Here is a 15190-nt window from a genome sequence, read left to right on the forward strand (position 1 = left end):
ACCTCCAACTCCCCACACCCCCAGCCTCCTAATGCCCAAAGCCAGTCCCCACGGGGCAGGCGGGCTGACCTTTTCAACACACAAATCTGATTATATCCCTGGATGCTTAAAATGCTTTAATAGCTTAGAGTCCCCTAATGCTTCCCAGAGCTTAGGTAAAAACCACACCCTGGCCTCACGGATGCACGAGGTCTGAAGTTCCCGGTCCTTCTGCCTTAACCACAGGGGAGAGAAGCACCTTGCTAAGTTCACAGAATGGGACCTGGGCTTGCCTGGTGCCAGAGCTCTCCACCTGCCTTCTCCAGAGGGGTGCCCTCGCCCAGGGAGACGAGGGATGTCGCTGTCCAGGTTGCAGGCAGTACAGGTCCTGGGAGAGTGGGAGCTGTTGAGACCTGGGCAGTCGGGGATGAGGCCCTAGGCTTGGGGCTCAAGGAGGCTTGCTGGAAGGACTGCCTCCGAGGCCGCGGGCAACAGAGGAACTGGGCACTCCAGCCAGGTTCTGTGGGTGAGGCTGCGGAATGTGCCCTGGCCTGGGGCCCGGCCACCCCGCCCCCAGCACCGGCCAATCCTGGGGGTGGAGGGGGAGCTGGGCCCCATGCCAGGGCACTACTGAGCTGGCAATCCCAGCGGGCACCTGGACAGCAGGAAGGAGGGAGGTGCAGACCAGGGTATACAAACAGAGGCTTTATTGGGGGTGGGGAGGGGGTTAGTCGTCTTTCAGGCTCCCGAACACGGCGGCTGGCACACTCTGCTGCTCCAGCCGCACCTCTGTGGGAGGGAGTGGGGACGGGAAACAGTCACCCGACGGGACACTCCCCCAAGCCCGGCTCCCCAGTCTCGTCCTGCACCTCACCATTGGGCTCCAGGTCCATCTCGTCCTCGTCCTCGTCCTCCCCCAGCTCAATCTCCTCAGGGTTGGCCTGCTGTGCCAGCTCCGCTAGCTCCTCGCGGGACGCATCACTCCTGGGTGGTGGGTGGAGAGAAAGGTGCAGGGGATGGGGTCCCGGAGCCTCAAGGGGGGGCCCAGCCCTACTCCCAGAGTCCTCTCCCCACCCCTCCCGCAGCCCCCGCCCGGGCCTGACCCCCACCTCACAAACAGGATCTTGCTCTGGGCCCGCAGGGGCTGGTCCCGCTCAGCCTCGGCGGCCAACTGCTCGGCCCGCTGTTCCAGCAGCTTCATGTCGTCCATACCGCTCTGCCCGGGGGCCAGGTCGGACACTGGCAGGGAGGGCGGCCATCAAGTGCGGCAGGGGCACCCTCCATAGGCACCCCTCACCCCACCCCCCAAGGACCCAGCCTTCCGGGAGTTTCCGGAATGAAGGGCGCAAGGCAATCGCCAGGGGCCCAGGGCCCAGGGGCCCAGGGGCTCACCAGTGCCCGTGGCGCTGCCCGACACCTTGAGCATCTGTGAGGCCATGAAGTTGACCTGCGTGTTGTAGGTGGCCTGCACGCTGCGCCGGATCCGCAGCATCTCCCGTATGGTGTCCTCGTTGCCGTGCCTGACCTCAAAGTCCTTCCACGTCTGCCAGAAGGTGCCCGTGGTCTGCGGGGCGGGGTGGGGTGTGTGAGCTGGGCACCTGGCTGAGCTGACCCCCCACCCAGCCCCACCCCTGCCTACCCGGGGATCGCAGATCTGCGAGCAGAAGCTATAGATGGCGCGGGCACGGTCGATCTCCCCGAGCTTGCACTCCATGTCGGCGAAGCGCAGGCACATCTCCCGGGCGTGCTCGTCCGACAGCACCTGGGCGTGGGGGGTGGGGCACAGGATGACACGAGGCACGGAGGGGGCCCTACCCTGCTCCCCTGGTGGCCCTGGGCCTGCCGCCTCCCCATGGCGGGTACCTCAATAGCCTTCTGGTAGATGCCACGGGTGTGGGTGACGCCGTAGATCTCGGCCGCCCGCTTGATGTAGATGTTGAACATGTCATACTGCTGGGCGGGCTCCACGGCCCGCGTGGCGCGCTCGTACACAGCCATGGCGTGCCGGGCCAGGCCCCACTCCTCCTCCAGCTGGGCGTACAGCAGGTACAGCGCTGCCCGAGAACCCGGGGCACCGGCGGTCAGGGGCCGGGCCCTGGTGCTGCCCCCGGCTGGCCCACCCCCACTGCCCAGGGGGCCCCTCCTCACTCTTGGCATATTTGGGAGGGCAGCCATCCAGCGCCTGCTCAAAGAGGTCCCGCGCCCGCTCCAGCTTGCGGCCCCCGTAGCGGGCAATGAATTTGGTCAGGTAGGTGCTCCAGATGTCAGACACATTGGGCCACTTGAACAGCGAGATACCACGCTCGTATGCCTGCCCCAAGGGGGAGAGAGAGGCCGTGTATGTGTGTGAGAGAGAGAGAGAGAGAGACAGAGACAGGGAGCTTGAGAAAGAGAGAGCACGCTTGCAGGGCAGGACCCTGATGCCCAGGATGGGAAACACCTGCCGGGAGAATGTGCATGCCTGGGTCAGGTCCCAGCAGGCATGTCCCTTCCTCGTCTTATTGGGTCCCCCCATTATGGCTGGGGCTGTATGCTGCCACCTCCCTCAATGACCACAAGGACCCAGAGGACGGGGCGAATAAGACTCTCACTAAACATCAGACCTGACACCCAGGGGTGACCTTATGAGAAAAGATGGGTCGGGTCCTCAGCCCTGCAGCCACAGAGGGCCAGTGCTCTGGGAGAGCGTTCACACTTCCAAGCAAAGGGGCAGGGCCCCCACAACTCAATCAGAGGGCAGGGACAAGCCAGCACCACCTCCCCACACCCTTATGTGTGACCATTCTCCACACACGTGCAAACACGGATCTCTCAGCATGGGGCAGGACTCACCACGCACATGCACACACACCACCGTGAAGAAGGTAGCAGGGCAGGGGTGGCCGCACACGCCCACACTCCCTCCACGCACATCCCGCACACAGGCAGGATGCAGCACGCCCAGCCAGCACCTGGGCAGCCCTGTGGGTTCGGCAGACCGGGCCTGGCCCCTCACCTTGAAGCTCTCCTCGAAGTACTTGTGCTCCTCCAGGAACACGGCATAGTTGATGACGATTTGGGGGGGTGGCGATGCGCAGGTCCAGGACGCGGTCGTACACGGCCTTGGTGGACTGTGGGGCACAGGCTGTCAGGACACAGCCAGGGAACCTGGGACCATGTCCTCTCCCCCATACCGCGGGCGTGTGTGCCGGCAGCTCACCTGGAAGGTGCCGAGGCTCTCCTCCAGGTCCGCGAGCATGGACCACACCTTCAGCGACTTGTACACGCGGTTCTGCACGGGCTCTGAGCCATCGAAGTATTCGGCCCGGCGGGCAGGCAGCGCCGTGGCCTTCTGTGGGGTAGGGGCAGAGCGCTCAGCCCCGTGGGTGGGGGGGGGGCCAGGCCTTGGCTGTGCACCCTGCAGCCCCTCCCCTGGGCCCGGGCCCGCCCTCACCCGCAGCAGCCGCAGGGCCTGGTCGTAGTTCTCGTGCCGCAGCTCCAGTTCGCCGCACTCACACCACACACTCGCCAAGTCATCCACCTGCTTGAAGTTGACCTTGGTGGCCTTCTCCAGGATGGTGCGGGCCTGCCGGGGGCGGAGGCTGGGTCAGACCTCACCCACACCATCTCCCCCCACCAGGAGCGGGCCTGCCTGCTTGCACGCGCACATGCACACTCTCGCACATGGCCCTGTCTGTGCCTCCTAGGTCCTCCGGTCAAGGCCATGTTGTGCTGACAGACACATGTTCACACCCCCCTCAGGACGCCAGGTGGCCGGCGCCAGACAGCGCCAGGTAAGTACACACAGACACAAGAGTGAGCACATCGAACACAGGGCTCACGTCATCCAGCTGCCCGTTGTCCTCATAGAACTTGGCAAACGCGACCCAGAGGGTGTGGGGCTTGCCGGTAGCCTTGAAGGGGTCGACGGTCTGCACGGCCTCTGTGTACGTGTTGATGATCTGGGGGCAGGCGGGTGGCGGGTCAGGGGCCCTGCAGATGTGTGGCGATGGGGGTACAGGGGCGGAAAGCAGGGGGCGGGGCCGGCACACACCTCGCGGGGGCGGCCCTGGTGCAGGACCACGCGCTTGTGCCACTCGTGCACGTGGTGCGGGTTCTGGCGCAGTAGCACACTATTGAGGAGCAGGGGCCGCCGGCTGATGAGCTGCTCGAAGCGGGCCAGACGCAGCTCCAGGTCCACGTCGTCTGGGACATGCCCATGGGGAGGTGCGGGGAGCCGCGAGGGCAGGGTCTGGGGTGAGGGCCGCAGTGCACGGCCCCCCGCCGGCTTTCCCACCCTCCCTGCCTCCCAGCCTCAGCCAAGCATCCTCATCCTTAAAGGCTCCCCTACTGTCCATCCCAGTTTCCCTCACTGCTGGCCAAGCCTCAGCTGCCCCCTGAGCTGACCGAAGACATGCCCAGATGTCCCCCAGCCCTGCTACTCCCCAGGCCCTCTTCCCTCCCAAACTCCAGCCCAAGCCCTATCCTCCCCCGACCTGTGGAACATGAGCTGTTCCCCTAGCCCTGACTCCCGGCTACTCCAAGACCCCTGCTGTCCATGCCAGCTTCCCTCCTTACTGGCCCCACCCCACCCCAGCCCCCTGTGATGGCCCTCCACCCCTGCGGTCTGGCCTGGCCCTCTTTCCCCCCAAGCCCAGGAAGCCCAGTGGCTCACCCTCCTCCTCACGCCCTAGCTCCGATGCGGTTTCCATCTTCGCTGCGATCATGCTCTCCTCGAACTGAGCATAGCTGTCGAACACCTGGGTGAAGTCCCGCACAGTCATCACAGTCCGGATGGCCTCCTCGTACACGTCCCGCGCCTGTGCGGTGGGAACAGAGTCTCAGCACAAGGGCCCTGGGCCCTCCTGGATACAGAACCCTGGCAGCACAGTCCTCTATGCTGCTCTCAGGCCAGAGCCCAGCATGGTCTTTCTGGGCCTCTCCAGGGCCCTCATTCGGGGTCCCTCCACCCCTGGTACCACTTGGCAATTAAGTCCAGAGCCGTGAGCCGGAGCCCTCCCCAGCCCTGCCCTGCCCTGCCCTTCCAGAGACAGCCTGAGCAAGGAAACTGCAGATTGAACTACACACCCCAGGAAAAACATAGGCTTAATCTTAACCCACAACTCTGTGCCTGGGAACCCACTCTAAACCGAACCTCTTCAAGAGGCCATTTTCAGTGAAGATGTGGCCCAAATGGATGCAGCTGGGTCTAAACCCAGATTACTGGAGACCTTCTAAAGAGGACTTGGAAGTCAAAGAAGCCAGAAAGAAGAGGACGCTGCCACATGATGGGAGCCAGAAACACAAGCCAAGGAACCCCAAGGACTCACTGCCCATAGCCCGCAACAAAACGGACAGACTCCAGGAGAAAATGAGTCTTGCTGATATCTTGATTTTGGACTTCTAGCTTCAAAACTGCAAGCCAAATAAATTCCTGTTGTTTAAGCCAAAGCAGTTCATGGTATTTATCACAGAAGCTCGGGCAAATCAAGATAAGACTTCACCTCGGGGAGCTCTGGTCCCTCCACAACACGCTGAATAACAGCCCTGAAGCAGTCATCTTGAGGAACAAGTGAGGGATGTGGGCAAAGCACACGGCACCCAGGAAGGATCCAATGAGTCATCAGCTTCTCCCCGGGCCCCAAAGCCCACTACGCAGGAACCCCAACCTCAGCATGACCACAGAGGCCCAGTCTTTCCTCTATTGCTCCCTTTGTACTATCCTACACTCTTATCTAACTCACATTCTCCCAGGTGCCCCCAAATCCCTCAGCTCAGGCCTCTTCCCTCTGGCTCCACCTGGCTAAGTATTACCTTGCCACCCTTTCCTGGCTCTGACTGCAGCAGCCTCCTACGGCTCTCCCACCACCAGCCTGGAAGTAGCAGCCTGAAAGAGTCTCATGCACACACTCCCTGGCAGCAATGCTTCTGCCTGCAAGGACTGTCCTGACTAGCTCACAACCTCCCTCCCTCCCCCTCCACGTCCCCCTGTAATCCCGGCTGCTGCTCCCCATACGTGAACTCCACTCCAGCCCAGGTTCCTCTGCTCCTGCCAGCTCCTCTGAGACCTCGCAGGGCCCAGCCTACTTCCCCATTGTAGGGGTAGCCATTCCACTGCCTGGTAACAAGAATCCCAACCACTGTGAGAGATGCCTCCCTTGGGCACAGGCTTGGGGCTCTCATGACACGGCCCTCCCTACACTTCACAGGGAAGTTGCTGTTACTATCATTTTGCAAATGAGGATATCAAGGCTCAAAAAAGGCACAGAGATGTGTCCAAGACCACCCAGGCCGGAGGAGCACAGCTGGGACTTGAACCAGGGTCTGGTTTTGGTGGTGGGGCTGTTCTGACACTCCCCACATCAGGAAAGCGAGCATGAACACCGGGCATGCATGTTTGTGCCCAGACAGCATGCCTGCACCTGTTTTCTGCTCACACATGGGCCCTCATGAGTGTCCTCACGGGTGTCCCAAAAAGCTGTTGGGGAGGGAGGCTGCTGGGCCACGCACCTTCTCAAAGTGGCCACTGCGGATGTAGTAATCAGCCAGCGAGCACCAGAGTTTGCCCAACTGGTCGGTGAAGCGGGTGAGGCCCCCACGGATGATGGCATCCACGTTGAGCGACTGCACTTTGTCTGGGTTCTGGGAGATGAGGTCGCACAACTCGTGCCACAGCTGTGGGGCATGGGGGCGGAACGTGAGTCTTCCTCTGGGGGGCTGCCAAAGCCCTCCCCGGCCCAGCCCATAACTGCCCACAGGCCCACCTGGTAGTTGGACTTGCCGGCCTTGGACACGAAGCGCTCGTCATTCACCACAGTGGCCAGGCGCTGTGCGGCCTCATCCAGCCGGTCGCTCGACTTGAGGTACTCGATGTACTCCTCTGCACTCTCGGGACTCAGCTGGGGACCGCCAGCCCACCACCTGCGGTCAGTGGGGGCCAGGGGCCACAGCGCCATGCTGCCCCATGACTCAGCGACTCAAGTTTCCTGCCACCCACCCACCACTGCCTCGGCCAGGAGCCAGCCCTGCCGACCTAGCATCCTTCACACCTGCCCAGACTCAATCCCACTGGTCTAACCCCAGCCCTGACTGGTCTGGCTTAGACTTCAATGGTCTAGACTGCACAGGACAGGCTTTGCACCCATTTTCATCCTCCTTGACCCCCACCCCAGGGCGCTGTGGTGAAGGTTTCACTACATATAATAGACATTCATTTGAGAAGCTATACCTCACCCCACCCCCATACACATCTCAACTCCCAACCCTACCCCTTTACATATCATAGCTCTGTTCTTCTCCCACCCCTTGCCCTTGCCAGTTTTAATCTTGTTTATGTGGCCAGCTAATGGACCTCTGTCTACCTAGACCGAAAATCCACGAGGGCAGGAACTATCTTATTCACACTGTGTCCCCAGCACCTGCTTCAATGCCAGGAGTGAGCAGGTGCTAGACAACCTTTTGGAAATAAACAAATTCAGGCAAAAACCTGTCTGTCTCGAGGAGTCCTCCTTTCCCCACAGCCAGATGTCAGATAGTATCCCACATGGGGCTGGTGTCCAGGGAGCCAGTTTATGGAAACTTTAACCTGAGAACTGAGCCAGGCCCTGCCTCACCACCCCAATGACCTTACCTTGAGGAAGCGCCGATAGCCTCGCACAGCTGTCTCGGGCAGTGGGTGTGAGCGCAGGAAGCGCAGGTACAGGGGCCAAATGCGAGAGTGCTGCGTGATAGGCAGAGCCCGGAGAGCACGGTCAAAGGTGCGGCGGGTATGGGTGACGCGTCCCTGGTCCATCAGGAACTGGCAATAATCTAACCACAGACGTGGCATCTAGAGGAGTGAGGGGAGGCAGGCAGGTCTGAACCGCAGGCCCCACAGACTGGCTGAAATGCTAGATGTCTGATGGCCGTGCCCAGCCTGGGACCTCTACGTAAACGCAGCATGTCCCAGAACCCCCATCTCTCCAGAAGCAAGACCAGCCCAATCTCATAAACAAAGGCAACAGGGCTCCAAGCCCCTGTCCCGACAATGCTGAATTCAGCCCCCCTGCTTTTCCATCTCCAGGGACTCTGAGCCCCATCACCCCACTCACTCCCTGTCCCTGGGTCCCGGGGTGTGGTCCCAGAGACTCAGCCCCCCACCTTGTGCATGAATACAAAGGCCCTCTCATGGCAGTTGTTGACGTCCTCATAGGCAGGGTCAGTTACACAGCGATGTTTCACCTGTGCCCTCCGAGCCTTGAGGTAGCGGTACCAGAGTTTGTAGCTGGAGGATGGGAGGGAACAGATACTGACTGATCAGCTTTATAGATACCCAGAACCTTCACTCTGTCCCAGGAAGCTAATGCTGAGCAGAGGGGATCTTGGGAGAATGACAAGTCTGTTTCAACACATCAGGAGATGTAAACCCAGTGGTAAACACATGGTAATCACTGAGGACCCACTTGTCAGTTCTGCTGTGACAGGACAGGGTGAGGCCAGGGGTGGGATGGGCAGGGCAGCCAGACCTGTTCCTACCTGCAGGGCAGCAACTTCAGTGCCCGCTCATACAGCTGGTTGAGCCTGGGCTTTGGAGCACCCTGTTTGAACTCAATGTAGCGGAGCCAGCATTTGACAGAGAATTGATTCCGCATAATTTCCTCCTCGTAGGGGAGGTCCTCTTCCTCCTGTGGAGACCAGGCAATGGGGAGAGCAGGAATCTTCCCTCAGAGCCTGGACACAGCACTGTGTCATGGGGGCGCAGGTCGAAACGCCAGACCTTTAACAAGATCCCGAATCCCACCATCCATGTCCAGAACTCGGTCACCAGGTGCCCTGACACCAAGACTGGCCCATACATTTATCTCTCAGAATTTTCCTGCCCACAGCCTGACTCAGATCACCAAACTTTTCAGTCATTAGGGCTCCAGGCCAGACATAAGACCACCATCTGGACTCCAGATTTCTGGCCAGACTGCTTTCCCAGATCACCAGACTCCTTAGACACCAGGGCCCTGGTCCAGACTCCAGGACTCTGCCCTGGACACCAGTCCTTATCTCCTCACGCACACCTTTTCCCAGACACCCGGCCTTTGACCTGTCAGAATCCCACTGCCACCACCTGCCCCAGCAGGGCTTTTGGGTCTAGACACCCAGCTGTTGGCCCCTCAGGAACCCCTGATCAGGGTCTAGTTCTTGGAAGAGAAAACCAGACCTTTATCTCAAAAGGAGAGCTATGGACCAGATACCAAGCCTTTAATGCCAGCACCAAGAAACTTCTACCCCAGTACCAAGTGTTTATTCTTCAGGATCCCACTGGCTGTCGTCTGACCCAGTTCCACCCCAGATATCCATCACTGGGCCTTTACTCCCGAACCCAGAGTTCTCCTAGCCCATACAAAAAGCCTTCAGTCCATACGTCAAAGCTGGTGATCAGACTTAGGTGGTTACCCAGGTCACCCAGACTTTATCACAGAAACAAGAGCCCTGGGCTGGACACCAGGCCTTTGCCTCTGAAGATTCAGCTGTCTCAGTCTCCCTCCTCTCTCAACCCCGCACACCGGACATTTACTCAGAACTTCTTGATCAGCCTGGGTCCCTTTAGGGTCCCCCAACCCATGGGCCAAGAGAGCTCTGGCCTAGATCCCTCGGGTGGCCAGGCTCTGGCCCCACGCGGCACCCCGGCCCAGATATCCCCACAAGGGCCAACTAGATCCCACTCCGGACTCACGAAGACGAGGTCCGGCCGCTCCGGCCGTGCCAGGCGCGCCATCACCACCATTTTTTTCGGCACTCGGGATAGAGGCTCGAGTCGCACGCTGTGATGTATCTGGCTGAAGTCCCGCCCCCCAGAACCGGAGACTGCTTCCTATTGGCTAACCCCTTCCCGACATCGCGGCCAGCCTGTGGACTTCCGCGGAAGCTACGCCGGGGACCGGAAGCAGAGCGGCGCCCGAAGATGACATCACGCTAGAAGAGCTCATCGGCCAATCAGCTTCGGCGGTGGGCTTAGAGTGGAAGCAGCTTTGGAGACCCGGAGCAAAGAAATGGGGGTGAAGCTGGAGGTGTTTCGGGTCTGTGAGCATCGGGTGGGATGCTGGGCGGGGGGCAGGGATGTGTCTCTTTGGATCGGAGGGAGGAGGCTCAGAAAAGGCGGAGAGGGGGCTCCAAAGAGGGGGCGCTCAGGAGAGAAATTTGAGATTTGAAAGGGACCTTAACGGTTGGAAGCTCAGAGGCGAAGGCGCTGGAATTGGGACTAGCTCGTAATGAGACCTCTGAGTTTGGGCCCTTTAAGGAAGAGATTCTTGAGAGGGGTGATTTGGGGAGAGCCCTCTAAGAAGGAAAGCTTCAGGTGCTGGGGGGAGCTCTGGGAGGCCCCCTGAGTTTGGGGGATGCTGCTGGGCTCTGATGAGAGGTGTCTCTGAGATGTGAGGGCCCCAGGCTTTTGATTGTAGTCGGCGCTCTTGTGCTCCTGGGTCCGTTATGTGTGTCTGTCTGTCTGTCTGTCTGTCTTTGAGAGAAACTCCCAGACTCAGGAGAGGGCTCTCAGGAATGAGGTCTCCTGAGTAAGGGGGTGAGGCTTTGATATGTAAGGCTTTTGTATCTTTGGTGGCAGTTCTAGGGTTCTTCGGGAGACCCTAACAGGAAGCCTTCCTGGGCTCTGCGGAAGGATGGGCCTCCAGGCTCTCAGGGACCTCTGCATATGGGGGGCGGGGTGGGGGGTGGGAGAAGAAGGAGAGGTATAGTCCCTGGCTCAGTTCACTTCCCTGCCACCTCCCCTTCCAGATGACACTTTACCTCACCTTCCCTGTGGCGATGTTCTGGATTGCCAATCAGGCCGAGTGGTTTGAGGAATATGTCATCCAGCGCAAGGTGGGCCCCGGGAAAGTGTTCACAGTTCATTCCAGGGTGTCGGGGAAGGTATGGGACACCAACCTGGGTGTGGAGTTATAGAGGCTCCTGGCTCGTGTCCAGCTGTTATTTTGTCCCCACAGAGGGAGCTGTGTCCACCTGAGAAGGAGGGCCAGGTAAGTGGCACACTCTTCCTCCCATCAGAGGGACAGAGAAGGCTGGGTCCCTTTGGCCACAATGGATTTGAATAAAAATACTATTCCTTAGCCAAGAGCAGGGAACTGAGAGCAGAGCGGCATACTTTTTTATTTTTAATTCTCTCTCTCTCTCTCTCTCTCTCTCTCTCTCTCTGAAGGATGAATCTAATACCTTTTGGTACCTGGGTGTTAATGTCGTGGGCTTCCAGTGTAGATACTGAACTCTGAAGCCATGGCCTTGGAGAATAGGAGGCCATGAGGGTGGTGGGAGAGGGGTCCAGACCTGAGGGGTGTGCACCCTCTCCTTCCTTTCCATCCACCCCCAGCGTCGAGAGCTAGAAGAATTCAAACAGAAGATACGGAAGCAGCGAGAGGAGAAGCTCCTTCGAACTGCTCAGCAGAGTTCCTGAGGCTTCCATGTTCTTGAGTTCTGTCCCCTCCGCCCGCCAAATAATACACATAGTCATTTCTTTGTTGTTTGTGGAGTGTTTTATTCTCTGCTTTCAGGGGTTCAGGGGGCCGTAGGATGGCTCAGACCTTCATGGGGCTTGTGTCTGTGGCTGGGGGCTGCTGTTGCGACGGAAGCTGAGAGCGGCCGGGTCCTGAGGGGTAAGGAGTGGCTGGGGGCTGAGAGTCCCAGCTCGTTTCTGTGCCCTGTCCTGCAGATGGAGAGGGGGGTCAGCCAGAGAGAGATCCCTAGTGAGATCCCCATAGCTAAAGCCATCCTACGGGGTGACTAGTGAAGGAAAACCCAAAAACATCTGGGATGGTGGTGGTGGTGGTAGTGGCAGACAGAGCCATGTTCCAGGAGGCAGGAAGTTGGGGTTCCTATTTGCACCCTCCTTTTAGTGTTTATGTCACCACCAGTCTGCTGTGCCCTTCCTCCTCTCTCTGGCTGACCCCCTACTCTCTGCCTACTCTCTCCCTTTGGCCTCCATGAAACCCTCAGATTTGGGGGCAGAGCTGTGAATTCCAGGTCCGGCTGTCACATTAGCATGCCCGCTATATGCCCTTGGGCTCTGGTCCTCCTGTCTGAAGTAGAGTATTGGCTCAGCCCAGGCCCTGTGATGAGCAGAGACACAGCTTGGGCACTCCCTGTCTGCTCTAGATACGAAATCCCCGGGTGGCAGGTGATGGGCAGTAGGGGTGGGTCGGGGGCAGGGTTAAAGGGTGCAGCCTGTCCAGTCTCTCTTCAGCCTTGGCAGAACCTCACCCACCTTGGGGCCCAAGGGCTGGAAGCCCGGCAGGGCGCCGACTGTCACCCGCTGGTCATCCATGCGGCGGCCTTGAGTGTTGGCCACCATGTCCATCAAGCTGTCCATCTCAGGCGGGGGGTTGCTCTCTGCATGGGGCAAAGGTGCATGGGCACAGACACAGACCCAGGAGGACCCCACTCACCCCCGCACACCTACTTACGTTCTCCAGGATGCATACTAACTGCTCCCCTACCCTTCGTCCCCTGGTGCCTGCCCATTCCCCCAGGGAGACCCTTGTCCACAACTCCCCTCCCCACCGCCCCAAGGGCCACTCCCCCTGCAGCCTTACACCCCTGTTCTGTTCACACTGTCCAACCCACTCCTCCACCTCCAACCCCTTGCCCCCTCTCACGGATCTCGGTGGCCTGGTCGGGCCCTGCCTGCAGTAAGCAGCGCTGCTCCTCCATCCGGTCTCCCTGCATGTGGCTCAGCAGGTTGAAGAAGCCCTCCTGGTCTGGGGAGCCTGCCTGGGGACAGACATACAGTCCAACCGAACCCTCACCACTACCTCCCCCAAACCCCACCCTGAGCCTGGGGCTTGTCTTCCCCCCATCCTAGGCTCTCACCATGGTCGCCGCCACCGGCTGCTCTGCAGAGCCGCTCCGAATAAGATGTGAGTCTCCTCTCCAATCCCAGCCCCCGCCCCAGGAGCCCCACAGGCAGTGCCACTTCACGTGATACTGCCTCAAGGGAGTGGCTGCCAGTGCCACCGTCCCACCGCCCTAGATTGAGGCCTGACTGGAGGGAAGCCTGGGGGCTGGGGCACGTGCTGTGGAAACAGGGCCCAGGATCCACCCCAAATCCCAGCAGCTCCTCACCTGTCCCTGGGTCAGGCACTGAGAGCCCTGACCTCTGCCCTGGGGCTGGGAGCTTAGACCTTCATACCCCATCCCCACCTCCCTCGGATGGCAACTGGATCAGGGATCCCAGGGGACTGACTTCCTAATTAGGTGCCCTACAAATTAATTAATTAGCCCTGTCATTCAGCAGCTCTGAGACCTTGAGAGTTGGAGGTAGAAGGGGGGATGGGGCCTGCTTACCCAGACATAGGGGGCTGAACCCCCCATACTCTACCTTCTTCTCCTGGTCCATTACCGTCCCTGTGCCCCTCCCCTGGTCTCTGTCCACTTTTCTGCTGGCCTCTGCCCCAGCCCCGTGTCAGAGAAGGCCTTTTAAAAGGCCAGGCTGTCGGGGAGGGGGTGCAGGGAGTGGATACCCTTCCCAGCCCCAAATCCCCAGCTCATGCCCCATCTGCTCCCACCCAAGCTTAAGCTCCATAAAGATGATCCAGATAATTGTTTTCCCAGAACGGCACTGGGCCTCGCATGGGGGTAGAAGACAGGCTGAAAGGGGTTTGGATCTTTCTGGCCCCAAGGACTCTCTGGGGGTGCATAGCAGAAGGTGTCCCTAAAGTGGGGAGCAGAGGACTGGCTGGGCCCCACTGGGAGAGGACAGGCAGAAAGGGCAGAGGAGTGGCCACCTCAGGCAGGGTCTGCAGGTCACGGTGCCCCAGCACCTTGGCCGCCCAGCTCTCCCACCCCCACCAGTACATGGCCTCTTCTTGCTGGAAGGGCAGTTGCTGTCTGCACGGGTACGAGAAGGGGATGCTGGGCCAGACTCTGGTACCCTCTTGAGGGACCACCAGCTGTCCTTGCTCCATCTCCATCTCCTTGGCAGCATGTCCAAGGGGTCTCCTGGCCGTCTTTCCCTATACTGACTGCCCCTTGAGTCTGGGTTGCACAGTTCAAGACCCAGCCCCAGGGATGAGGCCAAGACATGGAGGTCTTGAATCTGACTCCAGCCACCCAAAAGGGTGGTGGCAGATGCCACACTCTCACCTCCAGGGATCAGGCTGAGAAGCTGGAGGTGCTTCTGGCTCCTCAGAGTCTCCCAGCTCCCCTTTTTGCCCCTGCCACCCATCCTTGTCCCCCAAGAACTGGAGGGGTCCTCTCCTTTCCCTGGCCCCCAAACTCTCCCTGAGCCCCCCATTGTTCTCAAGATAAAACCCAAATGCTTTGGGGGTAATAGAAGTGTTGTAAAATTGATTGTGGTACTGTATGGTCTCACTGATATGAACTGACATTAGTGAACAAACGTGGAATATTTCGTTGGTAACAGAGACGATCAGGAGATAGAAATAAGGTAAGATATTGGGAATTGGAGCTGAAGGGATACAGACTGTGCAACAGGCCTGAATATAAAAACTCAGAAATGGACAGCACAATACTACCTAACTGCAATACAATTATGTTAAAACACTGAATGAAGCTGCATGTGAGAATGATAGAGGGAGGAGGGCTGGGGGCATAAATGAAATCACAAAGAAAAATAGACGATAAAGATTGAGATGGTATAATCTAGGAATGCCTAGAGTATATAATGATAGTGACTAAATGTACAAATTTAAAAAATGTTTTTGCATGAGGAAGAACAAAGGAATATCATTACTGCAGGGTGTTGAAAATTGATGGTAATTAATATTTTAAAATTTCAACTTATGTGTGAGATTAAAGCAAAAAATGTTTATTTGGTACAGAATTTATATTTTGACTAGTGCATATCCTAATATAACTTGTGCATGTCCTTATATAACTTGGTTGAACAACATAAGTACATGGAACCTTGAGTAGGACATGAGATTTTGTTGGTTTGTCCAGAGTGATGCCCGGATGAATCCCAGAGTGATTTGATCAGTGAGTGGAAAAGTATCTGCAAAGTCCCCTTGGGCAATGGTGAGAACGGGGGAAAATTCAACCCCCCCTAGCTGAATTCTTGATGTTCTCACAAGCAGTGTGGACAACCAAAGGTATAGGCTGAGCCCCCAGTCTTGGGGTTTGTTCATATGAAACTTAACCCCACAAAGGATAGGTCAAGCCTACTTAAGATTAGGCCTAAGATGTTTCTTGATGATGATTGAACAATGGTATAGCTTTCACAATGAGACTCTGTGAA

At 58.4% G+C, this 15190-nt stretch overlaps 3 protein-coding genes across 4 annotated transcripts; 1 reads left to right on the forward strand and 2 right to left on the reverse strand.

Annotated features, from left to right (window-relative positions):
- Positions 1-101: 101 nt before the first annotated feature.
- On the reverse strand, positions 102-9770 carry XAB2 (XPA binding protein 2). The gene is given in 20 exon segments (XM_077121489.1): positions 102-768; positions 854-963; positions 1089-1218; positions 1372-1543; positions 1619-1741; positions 1843-2033; positions 2128-2290; positions 2975-3040; positions 3042-3089; positions 3179-3310; positions 3413-3544; positions 3801-3920; positions 4013-4164; positions 4634-4778; positions 6469-6633; positions 6723-6857; positions 7589-7786; positions 8098-8221; positions 8473-8621; positions 9665-9770. Coding segments are annotated over 20 exon segments (2568 nt in total). The 5' UTR covers positions 9716-9770; the 3' UTR covers positions 102-706.
- A 107-nt stretch (positions 9771-9877) lies between these two features.
- Positions 9878-11461, forward strand: PET100 (PET100 cytochrome c oxidase chaperone). Of its 2 annotated transcripts, none has more exons than XM_077119563.1 (4): positions 9878-10007; positions 10720-10806; positions 10929-10961; positions 11309-11461. In XM_077119563.1, exons 1-4 carry the CDS (start codon positions 9981-9983, stop codon positions 11390-11392), a joined length of 231 nt encoding a protein of 76 aa, XP_076975678.1. In that variant the 5' UTR covers positions 9878-9980; the 3' UTR covers positions 11393-11461. The 2 variants fall into 2 exon arrangements, with proteins under 2 accessions (XP_076975678.1, XP_076975679.1); XM_077119564.1 differs by lacking the exon at positions 11309-11461 and adding an exon at positions 11141-11281.
- Positions 11462-11521: 60 nt separating this feature from the next.
- Positions 11522-13904, reverse strand: PCP2 (Purkinje cell protein 2). Its single transcript, XM_077119380.1, has 5 exons — positions 13719-13904; positions 12805-12960; positions 12591-12705; positions 12200-12324; positions 11522-11641 (listed from the first exon to the last, which is right to left on the reverse strand). The coding sequence occupies exons 1-5, from the start codon at positions 13902-13904 to the stop codon at positions 11522-11524; spliced, it is 702 nt and encodes a 233-aa protein (XP_076975495.1).
- Positions 13905-15190: the final 1286 nt, after the last annotated feature.

The sequence above is a fragment of the Tamandua tetradactyla genome, chromosome 11 (genome assembly GCF_023851605.1).
Source record: "Tamandua tetradactyla isolate mTamTet1 chromosome 11, mTamTet1.pri, whole genome shotgun sequence".
Lineage (NCBI taxonomy): Eukaryota > Metazoa > Chordata > Mammalia > Pilosa > Myrmecophagidae > Tamandua > Tamandua tetradactyla.

Bases quoted from the DNA above. Each gene is read 5' to 3' on its own strand.
- PET100 (XM_077119563.1), top strand. From the start codon at position 9,981: ATGGGGGTGAAGCTGGAGGTGTTTCGG. The intron at 10,008-10,719 runs GTCTGTGAGCAT...CTCCCCTTCCAG, and splicing joins TGAAGCTGGAGGTGTTTCGG to ATGACACTTTACCTCACCTT. The intron at 10,962-11,308 runs GTAAGTGGCACA...ATCCACCCCCAG, and splicing joins CACCTGAGAAGGAGGGCCAG to CGTCGAGAGCTAGAAGAATT.
- PCP2 (XM_077119380.1), bottom strand. From the start codon at position 13,904: ATGGAGATGGAGCAAGGACAGCTGGTGGTCCCTCAAGAGGGTACCAGA. The intron at 12,706-12,804 runs GTGAGAGCCTAG...GTCTGTCCCCAG, and splicing joins AGCCGGTGGCGGCGACCATG to GCAGGCTCCCCAGACCAGGA. The intron at 12,325-12,590 runs GTGAGAGGGGGC...TGCCCCATGCAG, and splicing joins CGACCAGGCCACCGAGATCC to AGAGCAACCCCCCGCCTGAG.